Raw genomic sequence first — 27,242 nt, 5'->3', positions numbered from 1 at the left:
GTTTTCATCTGTAGTCCCCTGGCCATGATGTGAAAAAGACAATAACATTACAATTTAAAAAAGAAAAGAAAAGAAAACAAACAAAAACAACAACACACAATACATGTACAATATAATACAAAATACATATGCAAACACTTACTATACAATTAAGAAACTATTTTCCCCATGTTCAGAATAGCACCTGATTGCTTTAAAGTTGCCAGACTAGCTGGGTCAGCTCCTGCCATTCCCACTGTGATAGACTGTCTGGATCTGGAATTGGGTCTGTAGTACCAAGAACGGCCAAACATAATCTCTTCATATGTCTTGACATTAGTATTTGGGGGGCTGATCTGCTGCTCTGCACTCTCAGAGCGTGAAAAGTAACCAGAGTCTGTGCTGCCTTTGCTGTGAGGACTGAGGAGGTTCAGGGACTGGGAAATGGCAGAGTCCACATCCTGGCCTTTCTTCTCGCTCAGCCTCAGTGCCAAGCGTTGCTTGATGGTTGGGGAGTCATCCAGGGAATGTGCTTTTCTGCCGACCTGCAACACCAACATGTGATGCGAGCCCTTTATGTCCTGAAAGGGTGGGCACTCCATACCCGTGGAGGGGACTCCCCCAGGTTTGGGAACAATGAGAATAGGCACTTTGATAGATCCCACGGGCAGCTCTTCAGCCGAGTCTGCATATGCTGGCTCCGCCCCCCCTAAGCAGTAGGAAAGACAGACGTGTTGGCGGTGACTTAGAACAGGTACAGTCAATGCACTCTCAATGCAAAAATGTCAAACTCTTACCTGTGTTCTTGTCAGCTTCAAAGGAGATCTGCGGGATGGGGCTGTCTTTGTCCATCAGCATGGTAGGGCCCTCCACACCTTCCTCGTCGGTGTCTGTACTCTGCTCTCCATCTGAGTGAACCTCAGCCTCACCCACTGGTGACGCGTGATCCAAGTCCCCACCACGGGCCACGGCTAGCTCTGAAAATGGTACGAGTCCAGCCTTGATGGCGTGAGCGTGGGACTTGCGATGCTTGTAAAGGTTGCTCTTGGTTTTAAAGGAAAAGCCGCAAGGTTCACATGGATATGGCCTTTCTCCAGTATGTGAGCGGATGTGCTTCTTCAGGACACTGGGCTTGGCACAAGCTCGCCCGCAGTAGCGACATAAGTACTTACCTGGCTTTTTAGGCTTCTGCTCTTTTTTGCTGTACCCCTCATCTCCAGGCTCAGGGCCAGACTGAGAATACTGTCCAAAGGAGCTGGGTAAACTGGGAGATTTCTGTCGGGGAAACCTCCCTGCACCGGCCCCATGAGGGTGAGTATGTCCTGCGTATCCTACTGGATACAGATCATCAGAGGGTAACTGGCCTGCAAAAGGCCAGGCATGAGGCTCCAGGCCTGGCTGGGGTTTGGCTCCTGAGAGGAAGCGCTCAGTTTGGGGGTGCTGAGGGTATGGGTGGCCCAGCTGGTAGGAGTATCCCCTTTGAAACCCCTGAGCAAAGGGCCCTTGGGGGTCTTGAGATGGTGGGCCTCCTACTGCCCCAACTGCAGAGGGTCCGGATAGCAGCTTTCTAGAATTTTCCGTGATTGCGTATTTCTGCTGAGGTGCTGATCCCACACTGGCACCACCGGGCAAACTTTCCCGGTGTGTCAAATCTGGGTCAGCAAAGGTGCAACTCTTGGTGTTTGCAGATGGCTCAGACACCCACTTTCTCTGCAGAGGCACCTTCTCCTTCACTGGTTCCTGATCGGAGGTCTTGTGCCCAACGGCAGCCGATTCTCGAGCCTCCATTTTGAAGAGGCTCTTCTGCGGGTCAGAGAGGTTGGGAGAGAGGGGGAGGGAGGGCAAATCCTGGAGGGCTACCAGTCCCCCAAACTACAAGACATGGTAGCTGAATCTTTGACGGCTGCCGACAGGTTCACAAAAACAGGAAGTGCCCGTCCATTGCTGACATGGACTGATTGCGTGGAGAGGACATCAGAAATGTGTCTCTACTCTGTCCATTTTGTCTCTGTGTGCTGTTTTTTGAATGATCTGTGGAAAACAGAAAAGTATATTTCTGAGGTGAAGAGAGAGAGAGGCTTCAAATAAACAAATGTTAACAAAAGACCAACACTAACTTCTCTGTTCAGCCAAAGTGCTCGAGGATCCTCTTCTGCTGCCGCTTCAGCGCTCATTCATTCAGATTTCTCACAGAAAAAAAAGCACCTGCAGCAAAACAAAGGAGAGTTTTTTTTAAATTCTGGTCTTCAGGTGCAGTGCACACCGCCTCGCTCTCTGCTGGAGAGAGAACACATAAAGGGGAAGAGAACCTAAGAAGCCTAATGTGCAAATATAAATGTCACTGATTGCTCAGTTAGTTCCTTCACGCCGGAATCCAACTGTGCTTTTTGCCTTTTCGACCCTCCCTCCCTCCCTCCCTCTTTCTCACCCACCTCCTCCCTCCACTCAGTGACTCACTGATGCAAAGCAAACCCACGCTGTTCCTAAAAAGACACAAAGGCTTATAAATAGTGCTGCGGAAGTGACGCTGGAGAGTCATGATGTGTGTGGGCGTCCGAGAGAAAAGGCCGAGTCCAAGAAGAAGAAGAAGAAGAAGACGAGAAAAAGAAGAAGAAGAAGAAGAAGTGTGCGAGTCATCGGTGCAAGAGCACCTTTCCCTTCCTCTACTGCTGTCGTCGTCATCTAACTTGGGTAACATGCTCAGTTCAAGTGCGCACACACACGTAAGTTTGTCTCCAAAACCCTGGAGGTAGAAAAGTGTGGGGGTGTGAATCATGTACTCACAACAGAAGGGTGAGTGAGTGAATGTGTGTGTGGGAGGCTGTTCCATCCTGAAGACTCTCTATGTGTGTGTGTGTGTGTGTGTGCGTGTGTAGCAACATACTTGCAAAAAGAAAATATGAAAAAGGAAGGAACAAAAGGATGAAAAGGAGATAAAATAGTGAAGGAAGGAAAGAAGGAGACATAGAGAGGAGGGAACGCTTGAAGTCGACACACAAAAGAAACAGACAGCACAGACACAAGGAGGCATAGAGACCAGGGTGTACAAAGAGGAAATAAGGGAGTAAGGACACAACAGACACTGATGGCTAGGTAGCTAGGAGAGAAATGGCACACAAAGGATATAAAACAGAAGAGCTGTGAGGCGACAAAAACCAAAGAAATGGAACAAGGCCTTGACAAGGAAACTGAAAGAGGAGGACGGACTTAGGAGCAAGGAAACAAGTATGCATGTGAGGAAACAAGGACACACACACACACACTTGGAATAGGGCCATCTCCTCAGTGGTCGATGAGTGAGTGAATGCATCACAGCGCAGGGTAATCTGATCAGATTAAACAGATTACACAAATTAATCTCAATCAGATTCATTAGATTAAACAGATTTTTCACTCAAACCAAAACAGAACTAGCGACTACATCAGTGAAGAGGCGTCAAGGAAAGGAATCATAGGAGGGAGTAATGAAGATGAGGGAATGAGGGATGAGGGAACAAGAGAACAGGAGTAAGAATTAGGAAAAATAAAAACAAACCACAGACAGATTTCACCGCTAAATAAAAACACACACTGACTCAGCACTTTTCACACAGGCCCCGCCCCTTTTACATCAGGGTCAAGGTTCAAGTGCAGGAATCCAATGCACCTCCTCTGCCGTTGACCAAGGCATGGCAGTGGCAGGAGGAGGCTGCAGGTTCACACACACACACACACACACACACACACTCATCATTTCATCTGGTGTTTTGTTTTAATTTAGAGCTGTCAATCATTATTTTCAGCCGTGGATGTGGACGCAGGCGTGGGCGAGTGTGTGAACGACGGGACGTGCACACACACACACACAGTGCAGCTTGTAGACAGTGATTTACAGCAGGTAGGCAGTCAGTCAATTACTGTGACTGTGTGTGTGTGTGTGTGTGCGTGTGTGTGTGGGAGGAGGAAGTTCTTGGCGAGCCAAGGTTACTCTGCTTTTGCTGCTGCTGTAAAAAATAAAAAACCCTCAGTTACACAACGGAAAAACTCTCAAAAAAAAATTCAGTTCAATGAAAAAAAAAAAAAAGTTCTCATTTTGGAAATGTTTGTGTGTGTGCGCGCGTGTGTGTTTAGTCACAACCGTATTAGCTGCGAAAACCACACAATGTCTCTCTGACACTCTCCCACACCAAACCCCATAGAGATAATCAGTGATTCTAACGTCACAGCACACAGCAGCTGTCGATCCACTGCTGCCTCCATCACTCATTGTAAACATGTATTTTAGTTTAATTCGGCATTTGAAATCCTTCGTTCACATCAACCTCAGTGACACAAAGTGACCACACGAGGCAGCAGCAGACCAGCAGTAAACCAGCAGCTCCTGTGTCCCCGCAAGCTAAAATCACTGATTTTCTCTATGGGGTTTGGTGTGGGAGAGTGAGTTGTTCTTGTTGGAGAACGCTGTCTCACAGTGAGATAAAGTCTGAGTCTCAGGTAGGTTTTGGGCAGCAGGGGGCGCTCACATATGCAGTCAGCATTGGCTGCGTCCCGTACCTCATTAACCCTGAACTTTGACCTTAAATTTGGGTTCCACTTTTTATTGTTTTTCTGGTTTATTGAAGTATTTGTATGTTTATAAAAAAAAAAAACCACATACCGTGTCACAGCTGCTCTGAAGATGTAAGGACACACACATGCGCACACACGCGGTGGTTAACATGGGAAACATGATGTGACCCAGCATCAGTTCAGACGGTTAAAGAAGTCCATGTTCGTGTCACTACCCACCCACACACACACGCGCACATGCACACACACACACACACACACACTGTATCTACAGTTTTCTTTTCCAAAACAGCAGTTCTTCCACAGCTGTGGCTGTTTGAGCAACATGTTTCCATTTAACGGAGGGAGAGAGCAAAAAAGAGATGGAGATGAAGAGAGGGAGAGAGGGTAAGGGGGTGAGGGGCTGAGGGAGGGAAAACAGGCTGTTGGTGTAAATTGCCAGTGGAAAAGAGAAGGCAGTCATATTTTCCACAGGACTGTTTCTCCAGCCTTGAAACTATTACTGAGTTAGTCCCGTGTGTGTGTGTGTGTGTGTGTGTGTGTGTGTGTGTGTGTAGCTTAATTACATTTTCCATAACAGTTTGCAGAAAACACCAGGAAGTGAGATGGACACAGAGGGACGGAGCAGAAGAAGCAGCATTTGTTTTGAGGATGGTTCTGATTCTGGTTCTGGTTGTCAGACCTGGATCCTGGACTCAGCCGGTTTATATATAGATTAAATATAAAGTTCCTCACAAACACGGGGTCTCGTCTGTCAAAAATAAAAACCTGGAAAGTTTTTATTTTTTCCCTGAAATTCCTGGAGAATAAATGGTTTGAAGAGTACTTGAACTCAGAACTGTTTCAGGTCCTGGTGCAGTTGTTGGTCTTCTGCAGGGTCAAGTCCATGTTCTAGGTCTGAACCTGAGGTTTAGACTGAGTCTCAGTTCTGGTTTGGGGGCAAATCTACCTCAGTTCTGGGTTAATGGCTCAGTTTCAGGGTCTTTAGATCTGCAGTTTGGACTCAGGGCTTTCTTAAGGATTCAGTTTTGCATGTGAGTCATGTGAGTTGCATGTGAGTTCTGGGTTTGGAGGAACCCCACCCACTATCATCCCAAACCCTTAAAAGTACAATGTCACAGCTGGACCTACTGGACTCATGGAGGATTAAGACGGTACACATGCCACCAGGCTACATTTGATCCTCATCTGGGCAGCCTGTGGCCAAGTGGAAAGGGAACTTGGCTTGTAACCGGTTCATGTCCCCACCAGGATGAAAGGGCTGGGTACCCCTGAGCAAGGTACCCAACCCCCATTGCTCCCCGGGCGCTACTCAGTGTGACAGCCCACTGCTCCTAATTCTAGGATGGGTCACAATGCAATTTCCTTAAGGAGATTAATAAAGTATCTAAAATTAAATTAAAACATCTCTGTCTTAGACTCCCATGCAGAAAAATAAGCCTGGTTGGTATCACTTCAGTTCTAGTCAATTCCAGGAGTAAAAGTCACACTGGTCATTTAACAATAGGCTCATGTCAGTCCTCTGAGCGTTTTTGGCAACAATGGAAATCGAGAAAGGCAGAATTTTGTTCTTTAAAACAATGGTGGAACACAGGGAAGACACAATGACATGTTTTTTGTCAACATTTCGCTAACATCAATGCTGCTGTCCTCAAACTAGAAAACATTAAAAAAATAGAAGATTATTTACAACTAAACTCCGATCCCGCCACAGGCCAACTCCTGCAGGAGAAAAAGTTGAGTTTGAGCTCCTACCTGCAGGAGAGAGTAAAGGGGGTTCTGGTTAGATCGAGATTCCTGATGCTCAAGGACATGGATGCTCCTACTTCTTTCTTTTTTAACCTTGAAAGATCTGTTGCCCAAAGGAAACAAATGACCTGCCTTCAGCTCCCGGGAGGCAGAGTGACCACCAACCCAGCCGAAATGAGAAGCCATGCAATGGACTTCTATTCCAACCTTTTTGGGGCAGAAGATTGTAACACAGAGTGCCGGAACGAGCTTCTTGTGGGGCTTCAACAGCTCAGCCAGGGAGAGAAAGCAGCTCTCCACTCAGAACTCACTTTGGAGGAGATGACCAAGGGAGCACCAGGGATCGATGGCCTGAGCCCTGATTTTTACAAACACTTTTGGAGACTTCTTGGGACTGATATTCATACAGTCTTACAGGAGTGTTTCAGGACGGGGGAACTTCCTGTCTCCTGCCAGCAAGCAGTGCTCTTACTGTTACTGACGAAGGGCGACCTGGCCTTACTGAAAAACTGGAGGCCAGTCGCTCTTCTCTGCACTGACTACAAACTGCTTTCCAGAGTCTTAGCGAACAGACTCAACAACATTCTGGAGGCAGTAATACACCCAGACCAAACATACTGCGTACCGGACAGGACTATGCGTGACGTGTTGGTGTCTTATCTCTAGACCAAGAGAAGGTATTTGACAGGGTGGATCACACATATTTGCAGTAGCGTACCGTGGGGATTCAGTCAGGGCCTTCAGTAAAAAAAGCACACACAAACACACTATTATGCACTATATTTACTATATTCACGAGACAGTTGATCTGCAACAACCATAGCGCACACGCACACCACTGCGCATCTATAGGCTACTGCATCATTACCACCACATCTTGCGTTATGTCAAGCCACTATATGACACAAAAACAAGCTTCCACATAAGCATAGGCGTCAGCTACGCGGGGAACACGCCCCCGGCACTATTTATGATCAACAGTTTTGTCCTCACCACTTCTAAAACATGTTATAAATTTATCATTATCACTTGAACTACCGGAAATGATGTTCCTTCTTCGTCGTTGATGACAACGAGCGCCAGGCACATCTCTGGGCCTGGGGCGTTCTGTCACTATGCATCAAATTTTGATTGGCTGATGACACATCTCAGTCAAAGTTATAACCAAATAGGAAATGGCAGCTTCAACGAAAGGCCAGCAATACTACTAGAGCAGGTCCACGGAGCTATGATGTGTTTAATGACATATGGAAAATCCAGCTGAGCATCACAAAAAATAACCAAATTCTTTCTGGAAATATAATCATTACATACTGAAAAAGTAATTGAATTCAGACACACATTAATTTGATTATTAAAAATAATAATAATAATTTAAAAAAAATACTTTTTTGATTTTGTCAGGGCCAGTAGAGAAGGCCCTGCTGGCCCTGACAGCCCACCAAAACCAAACCCTTTTAGTGTAGAAAACAAATATGATTTGTTTTCTGCACTAAAAGGGTTTGGTTTTGGTGACGGGTTTCTGGCTTGGGTAAGTTTACTGTATAAAAATACACAATGCCTGTTGAAGATGGGTGCAGGGCTGAGTCGACCTATACCGGTAAAGCGAGGTATAAGGCAGGGATGTCCTCTCTCAGGTCAGCTGTACAGCCTCGCCATTGAGCCGTTGCTGTGCATACTGAGAGAGCGGGCTCTCAGTACCTGGGGCTTTTGGAACTGATCAGGGTTTTCCGGCCATCTCTGCATATGCGGATGATGTAAACATTCTTGTGGTCAACCAGCAAGAAGTTCAGTATGTACAAGATCTCCTCACTGTCCATGAGCAAGCATCGTCTGCACACGTGAACTGGGCCAAAAGCAGAGCTTTGTGGGTAGGACAGGGGGAGTTAAAAGTGTTGGGAGTGTTTTTAGGTACTGAGGGATTCATAAAAAACTGGGAGGGAGTGAAGGAAAAGGTGTGTGCTCAGTTGTCTAAATGGAAATGGTTGCTACCTCAGCTGTCATATAGAGGTGGCCTCGGCACTCTGGCACAAACTGATTGCTCTGACGGCACCAACAGGCCTGATCGAAGAAGTCCAGAGATCCATCGTGGATTGTTTTTGGTCAGGGAAACACTGGATCTGAGCAGCTGTCCTCTACCTGCCCATTGCTGAAGGCGGTCAAGGGCTGACAAACTTAAAGTCGAGGGTTGCCTCTTTCAGACTACAGACTGCACAAAAGCTGCTTTTTACCTTTGATCCCCGGTGTGACACAGCTCGTTTGCTGTTAAGGAGGCCCGGAAGGCTTGCTTACGACAAGCACCTCTTCCGGAAGCGGACCTCACCGGGCTGACGCCCTTCTACACCTCGGTGCTACAGGCATGGCAGATGTTTCACACATCGAGGAAAATCAATGAGACTCCGGGCTTGTTTGAGGAACCTCTGTTCTTCAACTCATAAAGACCAAAGCACTGCAGTCGGCTAATCTCAGAGCCAGACTCAGGGACGCTGGATGCACAAAGCTCGGACACCTAACGAGGATGACGTCTGTCACGTCTTTAAGAGACAACAGCAACAAAAGCCTGAGAGAGTTTGCAGAAAACTGCACCTTATGTGACCAGTGGAGTGAGGGGTCAGAATACGGCCTCACCCCAGCCCTGGGGGATTGGCAGGAGGGAGGAAATCAGCTGCTGTCTTTCACCACCTCACATCTGGACAACTTTGAAAAACTGCGTCACACCACTGCATCTGAACTCTCTGGCAGGGGTACAGGAGTCGAGGTGGGCCCAGGTTTTTGGCCCAGAAGCTTCCCCAACAGGCAGCTGGCGGTCCCTGTACAAGCTGACCTCCAGTGGAGGATTATGCATGGTGCAATAGCCACAAACAGACACAGAGCACACCTTGATCCTGATGTAGGGGAGGGGTGTATTTTCTGTTTGCAGAGTGAGACTGACACCTCGATTTGATTTGTTGAAAGGTTGGTTTCATGGGTTTGGAGAGGTTCTCTCTTTTCCTTTGTTTATTTACTGTGCAAAAAAAAGACTGTGCATACCCTAATCAATTACATCTCTGGCTCTGCAAAACTATCTGGCTATCACGCAAGAACCGGCTCCAGATTGCAGGCAGTGTAGAACCTGTGGAGGTTCTAAAAGGTCTGCTGAAAGCCAGACTGCGGGTGGAACACACCTACTAACCTTCATTCAATCCTGGGCTGGAGGGGAAGTTCTTTGTTTTGTGCGTGCAGATGGCGAGTTAGTTGTAAACATTTGATTTCTTCTCTTTTTCTTTAGCCCTCAAAATGTTGAAGAGATGGAAATCATTTGCTCGTTTAATTGTTCAATAAAGGGATTTTGAAAACCAAACCTCTCCTCTCTTGCTGACTTGCTTGTCTCCTCTCCTGTCTTGCTGACTTACTCGTCTCCTCTCCTCTCCTCTCTTGCTGACTTGCTTGTTTCCTTGTGTCGCCCCCTGGAGGACACTTGTGTTTCACAGCGTTGCATCAGACTCACTTAAACACAACTCTCACTGTCAGGCTTCACAAAACAAACTTGGGTCCAATTAAGGCTTTTGTTGCCTGTATTTGTGTGTGTGTGTGTGTGTGTGTGTTGGGGGGGCGTCCCATTATAGAGGCTCATAAAACATATATCAAGTGTGGAGTCTGTGCTTAAAAAAGACACAGAGTGAGATTTTAGCTGAATTTAAAGTTCTGTGTGTGTGTGTGTGTGTGTGTGTGTAACAGTAACTACAGTACACCTGCATATAAAAAATGACCTCGTTCCATTTCCTGCTGCTGATTTGCATCTTTAACTTTCTCTCTTCTGCAGTTTCCTCTGCACAACACACACGCACACACACACGCATGCACATGCATACTCTTTTGTTGTTTCATGAATGAAACTGTAGAACAAACTTCTATCAAGTTATTGGTTGAAAAATAAGTTAGTTATTAAAGAATCATTTTCTACTGCATTCAGTCACTCGTTCAGTCACTCGTCCATTCACTCACTGCTGGTAAGAATCAAACCCATGGCCGACTCGCACGGCCACTGATCCACCGCGGCCTGAAATAATCAGCTGACGGATTCTTGTCAAAGTCTCACTTGTTCATTGATGGCAGTGATCACATGACTCAGCCTCCACACACACACACAAAGAACCATGTGTGTGTGTCTCCGTCGCTTTGTCTCTGGGTGACGTCATGTCCTCGACGCTCTGCACCTGTCAACAAACATACGCCGCTCATCATGTCCGGCGCCGTATGTTTGTTGTCGTGAAACTACAAGACGACGGTTTCTCCTCCGCAGACGTTTCCCCGACAGAGAGAGTTCAACAACGAAAACGATGGTTACTTCTGTTTAAAATACGGCAACAGCGCCAGACACGCCCACCATGGAGCCATTCTCTACTCTCAGTCTTTCCCACTGTTTTCCTCTTCTTTCTTTCTGTCTTTCATTTGTTTCCTCTCATCTAAAGTTACTCTCTGTCATCCCAGGTTTTAATTAATCACGCGTCTCATTAACAAACTCTTCCTCCTCGACTTTTTAATTAATCAGGTCCCCGCCTTAATGAAGAGTCCAAACTTGCTCTTAATTAGCCTGTTAGCTCGGGGGCACAGTGTGTGTGTGTGTGTGTGTGTTCAGATTACCTCACTCTCTAATGGAGCTGCTCAAAAATTTATAGAGCAGGAAGCTGAGCGGGTGAGAATGATGGAGCTGAGAGAGACGAGACAGATGCTGCCTTCAAGTGCTTCTCGTACGTTTCCACTTCCACTCTTAGAAGATGTGAAGATACGGAGAAAAGAAGCCAAAAGGCTCACGGCAACGACAACGACGACAGACACCGCAATAAAGACTCATAATCAGATTATAATCCGATTATGGCTGGTTTTAGGAAGTCAGGATGCAGAAGAAAAGGAGAGAGACAGAAAAGAAGGTGACGACATGGACGTGGTATCTGTCTGAGGAAAGTTAGAGCAATGACATCACACACACACACACACACACAAACACACACACACACAAGCGTGAGGTCAAAGTGTTGTGTTAATGTGATGAAACTGGAGGAGGGGTGAGGACTGGGGGGCAGTGTTTGGGCGGATAATGAAAAAAACAAAATAATGAACGAAAGACAGAAACAAAAGAAAGAAGAGAACGAGGTGAAGAACATGAAGTCAGTGTTGAGGGACTGGGCGGGACCAGATGAGAAACACATGCTGTGACACACACACACACACACACACACACACACACACACACTTTGTCACCCATCACCTCCTCGGCATTCTGGGTATTTGAGTTTCTCTAAAAAAAAAAGGGAAGGAAATCGCTTCATGATGAACCACAAAGGTGAAAGGTCGGTCTATAAAAGCTTAAAATAAATCAACTTTTCTGTCATAAGGAATTTGTTTTCATTCTCGTAAATTGAGAAAAATGCAGAATTTTATTTGAAATAGTTTCTGAAATGTGACCACTTCCTGCTTTCTCTGACGTTAAAAACCACCACGTTCACTCGCCCAGACATGATCAGAACCATGTGACCTGCAGTGGCGGGACTTTAGGGGGCGGGGCCTGAGCAGGTACGACCAGCTGTGACTCAACTTCCTGTTCATTTCAAAACAATAATTATCTCACTGACAATTTCAAGTTTTAGGTCAAACAGCTGACGCGCAATATGTTGTCAAGTGAGTCAGCGGTGGATTCTGGGAAAGAAAGGGCTGGGTGAAGATGACCGGGCCTGATGGGAAACACACACACACACGCACACACACACACACACACACACACACACACACACACACACACACACACACACACACACACACACACACACACGCGCACACGCGCACACACACACACACACACACTGTTCCAGCTCCAGATTGTTATGCATTTTATTGCTTTGGCAACACAACGGCAACACACAAGCCAACAATGGATGTTTGAATGTAACTGAGTCGAGAGAGAGAGAGAGACAGACAGACAGACAGACAGAGAGAGACAGAGAGAGACAGACAGACAAGAGAAAGACAGACAGAGAGACAGACAGAGAGAGAGACAGAGAAAGAACAGACAGAGAGAGAGAGAGAGAGAGACAGACAGACAGAGAGAGAGAGAGAGACAGACAGACAGAGAGACAGAGACAGACAGACTGAGAGAGAGACAGTAGAGGAAGAAATAACTGAGGGTGTTTTATTTTGAAAATCCTTCAAGGAAGTGAATGAATCATTCATTCATTCACTCACTCGTCCATCCACTGTGTAATAATAACAACTAAAAAGGTTTATAATCTCACGAGTTTAGTCACGTTTTCATCGGCATAACCTTTGACCTTCTGTTAGCCACTTCCTGTCTACAGTTTTTCACGCAACGAGCTGAATTTTTCCGTGACGGTAGGTGATCACATGACTCTGTCACCAGGAGACTTTGGTAACACTCGAGTGACTGATGATGTCACATTTCTCTTGTTACCGTGGCAAAAAGTGTAAACAAAGATATCGACATCGCCTTCAAAACTCAACGGATTTGAACAAAATTAGACACTCGACCACCAGACTGACTTTCATCTGGATCTAATCCAGATTATGGATTGTGTTTATCTCAGCGACATGGTAACAAATGTGAGACGTGATCGCCGTGTACGGAGGAGCGTGGCCTCAATAGCCCTGTGGCTGAGGAGTAGCATTGATGTTCAACTGTGTTTGCAGCCACTCAGAGGGAAAATACGACGTCTGCGACGACATGTGACCAAACAGGACGTGTTCTTCTTCTGTGGTCACAGAAAGTATCCTCTGGTCTGACACAGATGTCTGTGAGTGACAGCTGTGCACCCCCTGTCCCGCCCCGCGTCCCCGCACTCGTCCCCCTGTCACCGGGAGTGTGACGGCGCCGCCATCATCGTGCGCTGTTTAACAAACTCTCACGTGTGTGTTGATGAAAACCATAGTTCTCACTGGGGAAGTGTAAAAAAACCCGTTAGCCAACATGTACAACGCTAGAGAGAGGTTCTATTTTTACCTCAGTCGTCGTGTTTGGACTTGAATGAAGACAAAGAAGCAAACTGTGTGTGTGTGTGTGTGTGTGTGTGTGTGATTATTCATCATTTACTGTTTTCAGGGAGCAAGATTTCTGATTTCAGCTTCTTTTCTAGTCGTAATTTTCAGGGGTAGATCAGTTAGAGACAAACGTTGAAAATAATCAGTCGATGCAGAGACAGCAGCTCAGCAGCGACTCAGCGTTTTCTACAAACAAAGAAAAACAGCCGCGTCAACTTCAGTGCAACACAATTACAGATGAAACCTGTCCAATCAGATCTGACGCCAAGAACAAATCCAGAAATAAACCACGGTGTTCACACAGAAGCAGAGGAACCAGAGGAACCAGAGGAACCAGAGGAACCTGTGACAGCTGAGAGAGCACAGACACACAGTCACAGCTCAAATGTTTTTATGTTGTTGTTCAAAATCCAAAAATAATTCTGAGACAACAGAAATCTAACGACCTGCAGCTGTCACAGGAACCTACAACGATCACAGAATCACCGGTAACTTCATGAGACAATCGTACAGCGTCACGTCGCGATATCTGTGTGCGTTTGTTTTAGTTTGTGCCCTGACGACCTTCAGCTGAGACCAAACGAAACTGTGACGACAACAGACACCGAAGAGTCACAGGCAACAGTGTCCACATGTAGATCAGTGAAAAACACGTCAAAATACTACTGAAAGTTCTAAAATGTCTGTGTTTGTTATTGTAACCATGGAGATGGTGTAACCTACCTGATGCTTCTGCACATGCTCAGTGTCACTGAAGGTCAGTTCATGGAGTCATCCTGCAAACAAACAAACGTTTACGTTCAGTCACAAAGAACATCCTAGTTTTTTTATAACGAGACCTTTATTTTCCAACAAATTCAAAACTGATGTTTTCTTGAGTTTTTTTCTTCAAAATGACAAAAGAAATTTTTGGCGGGAAAATAAAAATTTGATATGAGTTGATGTGTCTTATTTTTAAAGTTACAGTGTGTGTGTGTGTGTGTGTGTGTGTGTGTGTGTAAGGAAGTCCGGTCACGGGCGCAACAGGAAGTAAACAGGATGTGGAGGAGGAAGTGGTCACTGGAGGTGTGAGGCACCCCCCCACTGTCATACACACACAGTATATGTCAACCTGTTCATTATTGATAACACTGGCTCTGATCAATCGATCGTTCAGTTCATTAAACGATATAAAAAGACGAGAGCGAGTTTTAAAACATTAAAAACACAAACAAAGTGAATGTAAACATAAACTACACATGTTAAACGTATACAATCACACGGTCAAAGATGGAAACATGAAGACAAAAGTGTGGAAGTTTCCGTTCACTGTAGACGAGGAAGTAAAAAAAATAAACTGGAATTATTTTCAGAACGATCATCTGTTCCTTTTTGTCTTCATTCAGTGAAGAGGAACATTCCTGTTTGACATTGAGCTGTCGATTCAACATGGAAACTACCAAACTACCAGTGTCATCTGTGTAAAACACACAAACTACCAGTGTCATCTGTGTAAAACACACAAACTACCAGTGTCATCTGTGTAAAACACACAAACTACCAGTGTCATCTGTGTAAAACACACAAACTACCACTGTCATCTTTACATTACATTACATGTCATTTAGCAGACGCTTTTATCCAAAGCGACTTACAAAAGTGCATTTAAACATTTGGGTACAAATAAGAGCTAGAAGTAAGTAAGAGCTTCAAGTAGAACAAACTATGAAGTGCTAGTCATAAGTGCGATGTACAGGTTTTTTTTTTGGTTTTTTTGTCGTCGTAGTCGAGGTAGAGTCATCTGTGTAAAACACACAAACTACCAATGTCATCTGTGTTGTTACTTTTACTGCTGTTGCTGTTGTTACTGCTGTTAATGTTGTTACTGCTGTTACTGTTGTTACTGCTGCTGTTACTGTTGTTGTTACTGCTGTTACTGTTGTTGTTACTGCTGTTACCGTTGTTACTGTTGTTGTTACTGCTGTTACCGTTGTTACTGTTGTTGTTACTGCTGTTGTTACTGTTGTTGTTACTGCTGTTACCGTTGTTGTTACTGCTGTTACTGTTGTTGTTACTGCTGTTACTGTTGTTGTTACTGCTGTTACTGTTGACACTGCTGTTGTTACTGTTGTTGTTACTGCTGCTCTCTCTGCTTCTGCTGCTGCTTCTATTTTTGCTGCTGCTAAAACTGAAAAATGTGACACTGGCACTTTAGTTTTTTTATTGCAGCAAGATTTTGCAGAGAAGAGGAAGAGGAGGAGGAAGAAGAAGGAAAATGCCCAGTTCTTATTCTGCTGTTAAGTTTCTGCTCATTATGGAGCCAGGAGCCAGACACACACACACACACACACATACACACATACACACATACACACAGACCACAGAGGAATTTCCTAGTTTTGTATAAAACTGATAATGGGATGTGTCCCAGCGGGAGTGGAAAATCAGAGGTGACTTACAAGCCTCCACATTCCAAAATCACACACACATGCGCGCGCGCGCACACACACACACACACACAAAGTTTGGCAGAGAGAAAACAGTTAATTTCCTGGAAGTTTCCATGTCATCTGGAGGCAGCAGTGGCAGCAGCAGTAACAGCAGCATCAACATCAGCATCAGCATCGGCAATGTTAGCAGCAGCGGCGGCAGCAGTAGCGGCAACGTTAGCAGTGGCAGTGTTAACAGCAGCGGCAGTGTTAGCTGACTTTATTAACTTATGATTAACACGAAGAATCCTACTATATGGTTTTCTGTGGCGGACATTTTTTCTTCTTCTTATGTGGTGGTTGGGATTTTCCGAACTTACGCACTGTTCAGTATTTAGTCGTACATGTGCTGCTACGCGCTAAATTCCATGGCAAGCTTTGTTACTGACTGCTATTGCTAACAGTGGCTAGCCCGAGATACATCTGTGTCTATATTTTTTTCCGACTTCTCAACTGGAACGTGATAAACTCGGGGGGTGACTTTGCTCCCAGTTCCAATGTAAATGAAACAAGCGTTATTTTGTTGTAGTTTTTATCGTAACTGAATTTCGACAAAAAATCTACCACTTGTGTCATTACAACAATTTTGATTAAGAGCGCTAACAGGAAGTAGATGCACAACAAATCATTTTTTTAATTTTTTCTGAAATGTTAGCATTAAGCTCCTCACGAGTTGGCTTGCAAAATATCTATGAGCATCATTTCAGCCTCTGTCGCTCTGTGCTATCCTTTTTATTATTAAACTTCATTAAAAATCCCTTCATCTCCACCGCCTAATCCCTCCATCTTTTACATTACATGTCATTTAGCAGACACTTTTATACAAAGCGACTAACAATGGAATTGAGTACAATCAGCCAGGGGTGGAGTCAAACTTGCGACCATGATGTCTTTCACACACACGGTATCGATCTTAACCACCGAGCCACTCCACCCCACTCCATCTTTACACTCTCCACTCCTCTCCAGCGCTCCACCATCACTTGTTCCTTTTGTCCACCCCCCCCGACACTCATCCATCTGTTCCACATTTCACCCACATCATGCTTTCATTTCTTCCTCCTCTCTTCACATCACCCTCCATCCATTTCTCCCTCCATCTCCTCTTCACTTTCTTCCTCCGTCACCCTCTCGTCTGTAATTGCTCCATAACTCACCTCCACAACTATTCTCACTCGTTCATTTATCCTCTCACTCAACCATCATCCCTCCATCCTTCTTTTTCCTCCTCCCTCACTCCGTCCATCTGCATTCATCTCTTTTTCTTCTGTCATCACTCCATCCTGACGCCGTGTTTGCCAGGTGAACACCTGCTGTGTGTGTGTGTGTGTCATAAACACTGATCTTGTCAGGACCAGTCGTCCACATGGAGACCAAAACCTGGTCCTAATGAGGCAGAACCTCATTTCTGAGGAACTGGTTTGAGTTTAGGACGAATATTTGAACTGTGGTTACGATTAGTTATTAACTGGTTGTGTGTGTGCCTGTCTCTCTTCTTCCTTTTCTCTCCAAAACTCTGGAGTGTGCTATCTTTAATCAACTCTCTTCCTACCTTCACCGGAACAACCATCTTGATCCTCATCAGTCTGGTTTTAAGGCAGGTCACTCGACCGAAACTGTACTTCTTGCTGTCACTGAGTCAGGGCTGCCTCTCTCTCTCCTCTGTGCTCATCCTCTTGGACCTTTCTGCAGTGTTTAACACAGTCAACCACCAGATCCTTACTTCATCCCTTCAAGAATTAGGTGTCTCAGGCTCTGCACTTACCCTACTCTGGTCCTATCTTCAAAACCGAATATACAGTGTAACCTGGAGAGGATCTGTGTCTGTTCTCTAACTACTGGGGTCCCTCAGGGTTCTGTCTTGGGCCCTCTCCTCTTCTCTCTGTACACCAACTCTCTTGGTTCGGTTATTCTCTCTCATGGTTTTTCCTATCACAGCTACGCCGATGACACCCAACTCATTCTCTCTTTTCCCAGCTCCGACACACAGGTAGCAGAACGGATCACCGCTTGTCTGACCGACATCTCTCAGTGGATGTTTGACCATCACCTGAAACTCAATCTCGACAAGACTGAGTTTCTTTTTCTCCCAGGAAAGGGCTCTCCCACCACAAACCTAACCACCACCCTCTACGGCTCTGTGGTAACTCCTTCTCATACCGCAAGGAACCTGGGTGTGACACTTGATGACCATCTCTCCCTCACTGCCAACATTGCTGCAACAGCTCGAGCTTGCAGATACATGTTGCACAACATCAGAAGGATATGGCCTCTTCTAACCCAGAAGGCGGCACAGGTTCTGGTCCAGGCTCTTGTCATCTCACGCTTGGATTACTGCAACTCCCTCCTGGCTGGTGCATGTGCCATACGACCTCAGCAACTCATCCAGAATGCAGCAGCTCGACTGGTCTTCAACTTACCAAAATTCTCCCACACTACACCGCTCCTCCGCTCCCTTCACTGGCTTCCTGTAGCTGCATGCATCCGCTTCAAGACTCTAGTGCTTGCGTTCCATGCTACAAACGGATCCAGTCCAGCCTACATCCAGGACATGATCAAAACCTACACCCCAGCCCGCCCACTACACTCTGCAAACCGGCACGCTGCCCCCTCACTGAGAGGATCGCAGAGGCATTCACAGAACTCAAGACTGTTCACTCTCCTAGCTCCCAAATGGTGGAACGAGCTCCCCATCGACATCCAAACAGGGGAAAGCCTCCACATCTTCCACCGCCGACTAAAAACACATTTCTTCCAACTCTACCTCGACTAAGGCGACGACGACAAAAAAACAAAACAAATACTTGCTTATACATCATACTTATGTCTAGCACTTAGTTTGGCTTACTTGAAGCTCTTACTTACTTCTAGCTCTCATTTGTACCCAAATGTTTAAATGCACTTAAATAAAAGCGTCTGCTAAATGACATGTAATGTAATGTAATGTAATGTGTGTGTGTGTGTGTGTGTGTGCAGTCCTGGCAGTGTGTGTAGCACAGACGGTGTAAGGGGCTTATACCTGCAGAGTGTGTGTGTGTGTGTGTGAGATATGAATGTAGAGTGTGTTGTAAAAAGTGGACGTCAAGGTGATTCAGCCACCTGTCACATTTGTGTGTGTGTGTGTGTGTGTGTGGGTCAGATGAAAGGATAGACACACATCCTCATGTCAGAAAGAAAGTCATTTAAATAATATTAATGATATTTAAACATGATTCTGTTTGATACTGGTCAAAGTCACTGGATCAGAGATCATAGAAAAACAAACAAACGTTGTCATGGCGACGACACACACACACACACACACAGACATTTTCTTATCACATGCAAATAAATGAAAAGCTGTGGGTGAAAAAACACTGGTCTGTTGTGTGGCTACGAGGTTAGCATCATCATGTCTGTCTGTCCACACTCACCATATCTGTGTCATAACAACAACTCTTTGTCTGCTGCTAGCATCTACCATAGCTGCTAATGTCGTACACCGACGATACAGCATCAAGCTACAGCAGCTAACACCCAACACAGCTGCAGGAGTGTTTGGCTAAAGTAGCAGCTAACGTCAAAACACCGAAGCCACGATGTCTGGCTGCAGAAGCTGCTAATGCTGGCTACCGCAGCTGCTAACGTCACACACCAGTGCAGTCAATGCAGTGCAGTCAATGCTAACACCAAACACTGAAACCACAGCACCTGGCCAACTTAGCTGCTAATGTCAACACTAATGCCACACCGTCTGTCTCTAGCAGAGGCTAACATCCAACACCAATCCACACTGATGTTGTGATGCCTGGGTGCAGGAGCAGCTAACACTAAAGCCACACACTGGCTAATGTGACGGTTTAGCAGTTTAGCAGCTGCTGTTACCAGAGTGCTAACAGCAGCGATGGACAGGAGCTTTGCCAGAGGATCGTGTTGCTGAGGGCAGATTTAAAGCATTTAGACAATAAAGTGTTTTTTAAAGCGTAGCAATACGAGTTTGTGAGAACAATCGATAAAAATCGCTGACGTTTCATAATCAGTTTGGTGGCGGCATACGCTAATAGAAGCTAAAGGACCAAACGTTTGTAAACAATAACGAGAAACGACGACACAGTCAACAAAACACAATTAAAGAGAAGAGCGTTGCCTCTGCTGAGATAAACTGTGGTCTCACACACACACACACACACACACACACACACACATACCAAGGCAGGATCTGCTCACTTCACTGTCTGAGAATTTGTGAATGGAAAAATAGTTTAACACAGTTGGCCTGGACAGCAGGACGTCCTACGCTGTCTGTCTCTGTGTGTGTGTGTGTGTGTGTGTCTTTATTTGTCTTTTCCAACAGTATTCACTGAAGTGCCCGTCTGTCTCCTTTTCTCGGTCCAAACAAACACAAACCACCGCTCACTCTTCTGACACACACATTTACACAAAGGTGATGGACAGACAGAGACTGAAAGACAGGAGGACAGAGGAATGAGAAGAGGAGAAAAAGCAAAAGTCATCCCCAATTATTGAGAGTGAATAGGAAAGAGAAGAAATGAGAGATAGACACAACGTGGGTGACAACTCCCTCACACATTTCAAAATAAAAGCCTGTGAGAATTAAAAAGTGATGCCGCATATATTACAGAGAGAGACAGAGAGAGACGGAGAGAGACGGAGGGAGAAGAAATAAACAAAACAAACACCACAGGAAATGGATGATAAAAGAAGAATAAATGACATAAATGAGACAGGAAATAGTTTTCAAGGTCAGTGTGTGTTTGTGTGTGTCTCCCCTCGTTTAATGGAGGGAACTGACACCAGTGTGTGAGACAGTCAGCTGACCAGTGTGTGTGTGTGTGTGTAGATGAATGGATGAGTGGGTTTCTAATGAAGTGCTTCATGTCACCGCCACCCGTCACACACACACACACACACACACACACACACTGTCACTCACGGCTGCTGCATCGCCACGACAACAGAGGACGAGGACATCCCCCCTGCCTGGTGGCAACAAGCCACACACACACATAGATAGATAGATAAATAGATGATAGACAGACAGACAGACAGATAGATGATAGACAGACAGACAGACAGATAGATAGATGATAGACAGACAGATAGATAGATATTTAGACAGATAGATAGATAGATGATAGACAGGCAGATAGATAGATATTTAGACAGATAGATAGATGATAGATAGACAGATAGATAGATGAGAGATAGACAGATAGATAGATCTAGATAGAATATAGATGTGTGAACTGACCTGTCATCTTTCTTTCTCTCTCTCTCTCTTTTTCTTTCTCTCTCTTTCTTTCTCTTTATCTCCGAAAGCATTTCCTCGTTTTCACACTGCCTGCTTTCATTACCACGGTAACAGACGCACCGACCAGTCTCACTCACACACACACACTTTCCTCACTCACTCTCTTTCTTACTTACTCTGTTTCACGTGCGCACACACACACACACACACACCTACACACGCAAGCACACACGCACACACACAGACCCCGGGGTGAAGTTTAAAGTCTCAGTCCGTCGTTTGTCAGCAGAACATCCTTCAGCCGCTCCGGCTCGTGTGTCAGCGTCGCACACTCTGTGTTTACATCTAACTGACTGTGTGTGTGTGTGTGTGTGTGTGTCAGACGGAAGGTGCTTGTGTGTGCTTGTGTGTGTGAGTGTGTACAGCAGAGTGGGAGCCCTAGAGAAACACTCCTCTTGCCACAGGAGTAAAGCCCAGGCGTGACGCAGAGCCAGAAATAGATGTCAGGGCCCAGAGTGGGAGGAAGTGCATGGCCAACACACACAGCACTCCTGCAGCGACACACACACACACACGTAGAAAATAAACTAGAGGTGAGGCAGCAGTTTATCGACATCCTGACTCGACCCAAACACACTCAGATAATGCGAGTGAGAGTCAAACACACACACACGGGCACCCCAGCAGCCTTTGACCTGCTGCGACCCTCTGGTTACTAGCCCACTTCCCTACCACTGAGCCACACTGCAAGTCTGAGTTGACCTTTGATCAGGATCCTCTGCACATGTGCTGCTAACCTTAGCCACAGTGCTAACATCTGCACCTCGAACAGAAACATGGGCTACTGTAGCTGCTAACATGGGCTACTGTAACTGCTAACATGGGCTACTGTAGCTGTAGCTGGGCTAACATGGGCTACATGGGCTACTGGCTGCTAACTGGGCTAACTGCTAACATGGGCTACTGTAGCTGCTAACATTGGCTACTGTAACTGCTATCATTGGCTACTGTAGCTGCTAACATGGGCTACTGTAACTGCTAACATGGGTTTCTGTAACTGCTAACATTGGCTACTGTAGCTGCTAACATTGGCTACTGTAGCTGCTAACATGGGCTACAGTTACTGCTAACATTGGCTACTGTAGCTACTAACATTGGCTACTGTAGCTACTAACATGGGCTACTGTAACTGCTAACATGGGCTACTGCAGTTGCTAACATGGGCTACTCTAACTGCTAACATTGGCTACTGTAGCGGCTAACATGAGCTAAATGTAGCTGCTAACACCAAACACCAATGCCATGATGCCTAGCTATGCTACCGTAGCCAGCTAATAGCGGTAAATCACAGAAGAACGAGACAACGGCAACAAAAACATTATGAAGTCCCGGACGAAGAGAAAAAAGTGGTACGTGGTAGCCAACATGCTAACACCACATACGAAATGTTAACACCACCTATCGTTTCCTATTGGTGTTTGTTTACTAGGACAATTAAGGAGAGCAGAAGAATTGAGCGCTGACGTCGAGGTCTAGCTGTGGCTCAGATGAACTCAAACTGACCTCGTCAGGACCAGAAGTCCTCATGAAACAAAAACCTGGTCCTAATGAGGCAAGACCTCATTTCTGAGGAACTGGTTATGGTTATTATGAAATGTCGTTAAGTTTAGGGTTAGGTGTTTTAATTTGCTATGGTTAAGGTGTGAGTGTGTGTGTGCCAACAGGAACACAAAACATGAACTCATGATATTATTCATGTATTCACAGTGGGCCAAACTGAGGTCAGTGCTGGTATGCACTTACTGTCTGTCTGTGTGTGTGTGTCACAAACATTGCAGTATATTTGCAAACCTCATCTCGATGCAGCCTGTGCCTGGTTTAACGCTGATGTATACACTATGTATAATGTATGACCATGTATACACACACACACACACACACACAGAATATTATGAATTATGTACATGTGCAGCTTGTTAGTCTAAAAATAGTTCTCTTGTTTAACCTCACATGTCTTTTTCATCATTATCTTTAAGCACAAACCTGCGATTGTAAACATTCTGTTAAAGGAATAGTTCTGTTGTTGTTGTTTAAATGTGTTTGTATGGGCACACAGGTTAAACATATGTTAGCCACTTAGCACAGGGTTTACCCCATACGACAAAAGAAATATGGTCATTTAAAAGCCTTTTCCAAATGTGAATTAACATTTGTTAAGTACTCACTCTCCCACACCAAAGCCCATAGAAAAAAATCAGTGATTTTCACATCACACAAACAGAGTTGTTGATCCACTGCTGCCTCCATCACTAAATTCAAATGTCTTATTTTGTCACTTTGGCTTTTAAAATCCTTTATTCGGATGTCCCTCAGTGACACAATGTGACCACACGAGGCAGCAGAGGACCAGCAGCTCCTGTGTCCCTGCCAGATAAAAGCACTGATTTTCTCTATGGGCTTTGGTGTGGGAGAGTGAGTGGTTTACAAAAGTCTGTCTCACAGTGAGATAAAGACGTGAACTTCATATGACCACACGTCCCTTTAAAGGGCACGTCAATAGCTTTATTGTTGACGATCAGCTATCTCACGCACACCAGCAACTGCTGCTTATGAAACAGCTGTTGAGTCAGGGACTCTGTGAGTATCTGAGCAGCGAGAGTGCAGTTTACATAAATACTTGATCAAATGTGAAACACTCGCAGCCTGAAAATAAATAATCCCTCAGCACGAGGGCGGAGCCAGCGAGCGAGGGAGCGAGAACAGAGGGAGGGATCAGGGAAGAAAAGAAGTGTCAGAGTCAAACACATCCGGAGCCCGAGGCCTGAATCACATCACTTCACCTCACCTCACACACACACACACACACGTTCAGCTCAGCCAAAAACTGAACCAGGACGGCCCAGACGCCATGAATGAAGGAAAATGTATTCAAGTCCCCTTGAGAGACTGCCCTTAATTCTACAGACTGCACCTTTAACTACTCTGTGACAATGTTTCCATTATTTCTTTTCTCATTTTGCATCGTATTAGAACAATTAAACTGCGAAAAAGCGATTTTTCAAATTGCGACTTTTTACATTTTTCAAAGTATCCAACGCGACTGTGTAGACTTGATAGACTAGACTTGATTCCAGACATAAACACCATGTGGAGATTTACAGTTTTAAAGTGGACATATTATACCCTATTTCCCCCATTAAAATAGTTCCCTGGTGTCCTAATGAACATGTTAGTGACATGCTTTGGTCAAAATACCATAAGGATGAAGAATCATAGCAGTTCAATAACCCTGCTAAACCCGCCCCTTTCAGAACGCTCGGTTTTCGTGCATGGTCCCTTTATATGCAAATGAGACACAGGCAAACACACACCCACTTCTTCCAGGGCGTTTCTGATTTGTCCTCTTTACAGCGCTTTACAGCTCTATTCGTCTCCCCCTCCCTCCACTAGTTCTCTGACAATATCAACATAGCAGCGTGCGCAGAAAACAGCGAGAGTGCCGTCACAGGAAGAGACGTCCTACATAAGGATCGAGCCGAACAGTGCCAAACTGTAAATCTGTTAAAAACGCTTAGGAACAGCACCGCTGATCGCCACCACTGATCGCCAGCGGCACGCGGCGAGCTGAATAAACTGCCGCTGTATGTTACTGTATCAGACCGGTGACCTCGCCACCACTGACCAGCTCCGGTGCTCCGGCGAGTTGGCGATCGGCGGTGCTGTCCCTAAGTATCCATGTGTCGGAGGTCTGTTCCTGTGACGGCACTCACACATACAGCGACAGTTTAGAAAGCTCGGTGGCGAGGAGGACGTACTGCTCATGTTTAATTAGGACGTGTCAGAATGGTCAGTTATGAGCTCTATGTGACCTTTTCTTAACAATGTGTGTGTTTGTCTGCAGTCTGATGTGAAGTGGTGCGAACACACGAACACACGTTTGCTGACTTTATCCGGCACATTAGCTTCATATATAAAATCCTCTGTAAAACACTGTGCTCCACTGTGCAGCCACCAACAGCACACTTGTCCCTCCGCGTTGACATAATACATAATACTTCTAGTTATTCTTCATAAAATACTGCATTCCTGATGCAAAAGAATGTCAAAAGCAACACACGACGTTGTTTATAAAATACAGGCTTAAGTCGACTTCATGTGATTTGTCGTCTCGTTACCATTTGTTACCCGCTCTCACTTCGTCTTCTTCTTTGTTAAGGGGGAATATTAATTTCCTGTATTCCATCTTTACTGCATTAATATTTGATGATCAAATATGAGCGGGAGCGTCTCGACCTCGTCTTTGTCTCTCTGCCATTTTCACTGCGTCTTTTTAAAGAGTAAATATCAATGTGTTTTATTTGTCTGAAGTCATATTCCCAATCCTGGGTGGAACTGCAGTTTGTTGGAACTTGGAAGTCTGAAAGGGGGGTTGACCACGTTCCAGTCAAAAAATTGGAAAATGAACAATGGCTAGCTACTGTTAGCATAACTGTTAGCCATTGTTGCTCACACAAACAGCTTAGCATCACTTAAAGTGTGTAAATCAAAGTGTACAACAAATAAGACATTAACATTTGGAGTCGCCACATCCAGAAACTGTTGTTTTAAGCCCCGCCCCACACTAAAAGATAACTGTCCAGATTTTGGTCCCAATCTGGTCTTCTCAACAATCTTGGGTGTCTTCAGATTTTAGGATGATTTGAACAGATTATCTGGTCAGATTATCCTGCGGTGTGACGGGATTAGCAGACATCGGACGCATCAGAGTCTACCGGGAAACAGTCTGGACTGGTCTTTCTCAGGAACAACAAAGTCCATTGTGTCTGTGGTCTCTCCCACGTTTTTTGAGGTTGAAGTTTTGCAGTTTTTCAGACCAGAGTGGATCCTGGTTTTATTTGAGTGCTGAGGAAATTCTTGTCTTCCTTCCTCACGCTGTCTCTGTCCTTGTGTGTCTTAACCCTGTGCCTCACAAAGAGATGATTGGTCATCTCCCCAGTTTGTCCCGCCCCCTAACATTACTGTGTCGTTTTACTGTTGTCAACGTTTATGTTTTTCATTTTTTAACAGGTTTTCAGATTATTCGGCTTCACACACGCACACACGTTCATTTCCCACAGAATCAAAGCAGAGAAGTTTGGAACTTTGTTGTTACCTTTACAGGGGAAGAGAGGGAACATCGTTGCCATGGTGTTGTTGTCATGGAGACCTGTGCGAGGAGACAGAGACGATCAGGACAGGACAACAACGATGGACACTTCACTGAAAATCCACTTTTAATTCCAGAGTTTTGAACGTCATTACAAAGATGATGGGGCCTAAAGTGGAGCCTTGAGGAATCACACAAGTATTTAGAGGTCAGAATCAAGGAGGTGTGAGAGCATCCTGACGACCAGGTGTCTCCTCTGAAGTCTCCTCCCATCACAGGGTCAAAGACAGAAGAAGAAAAAAGCTAAAGATATGAATGTTCTAGAACCAGGAAGTGGTTTAAAACCAGACCAAAACAAAATTGCCTGTCTGAATTCTAGGATTTTATTCTGGGAGATTTTTTTAATTAACTGTGTTTGCAAAGGACTCTTTTTCCCCCTGTGTCACTTTGTAATAATATTAATTAATCTAAATATCAAAATTATATTTTTACAGTTTGACCTCATTTAAAGGTTCAGTTCCATGATGCCGTCTGATCGGATCATCTATTAATATCCTCCTGTCCATGTGCCTGTCTGTCTCTCTGTCTGCCTGCCTGCCTGCCTGTCTGTCTGTCTGTCTGCGGGTTGTCCAGGTCAGGTCTGCCCCGCTGTGAAAGCTAAAATTATTCAGGGTTGTCCCCACGGACGCTCAGCTCCCCGGGTCTGTTTCATGGAACCCACTTTAGTTTAGTTTAGTTCCCCTGGGGGGATCCGGTTTAGTGTTGCACAAGGAAGCCACGCCAACACACACACACACACTCAGGGACAAGGTCTGTGTCAGGGTCACAGCTGAGCAGCTGTAAATGAAGCCGCCTCAGATCTAAGCAACGTCTATGAACACATGAACACATGAGTTTCACACAATCGACATTCACTGATGGGTTTCTTAAACTCCATGGACTTCAGAAACATAACATTACATTAAACATGAACCACCGTTTAAATTTTCAGTCAGAATTCTGGGATTACAGTTTAAATTAAAGGAAAAGGTTTCTGGCTTTTTTCTCTTTGGTACTTTTACTGCGTGACTTT

General features: G+C 45.2%; 1 protein-coding gene across 1 annotated transcript; it reads right to left on the bottom strand.

Annotated features, from left to right (window-relative positions):
• Nucleotides 1-149: 149 nt before the first annotated feature.
• hivep2a (HIVEP zinc finger 2a) lies at nt 150-21,202 on the bottom strand. The gene is made up of 5 exons (XM_044049850.1): nt 21,025-21,202; nt 14,029-14,081; nt 2,097-2,184; nt 777-2,010; nt 150-688 (listed from the first exon to the last, which is right to left on the bottom strand). The coding sequence occupies exons 4-5, from the start codon at nt 1,765-1,767 to the stop codon at nt 150-152; spliced, it is 1,530 nt and encodes a 509-aa protein (XP_043905785.1). The 5' UTR covers nt 1,768-2,010; nt 2,097-2,184; nt 14,029-14,081; nt 21,025-21,202.
• Between the last annotated feature and the right edge of the window lie 6,040 nt (nt 21,203-27,242).

The sequence above is a fragment of the Solea senegalensis genome, linkage group LG17 (genome assembly GCF_019176455.1).
Source record: "Solea senegalensis isolate Sse05_10M linkage group LG17, IFAPA_SoseM_1, whole genome shotgun sequence".
NCBI lineage: Eukaryota > Metazoa > Chordata > Actinopteri > Pleuronectiformes > Soleidae > Solea > Solea senegalensis.
This window is presented reverse-complemented; position numbering and strand designations above follow the sequence as displayed.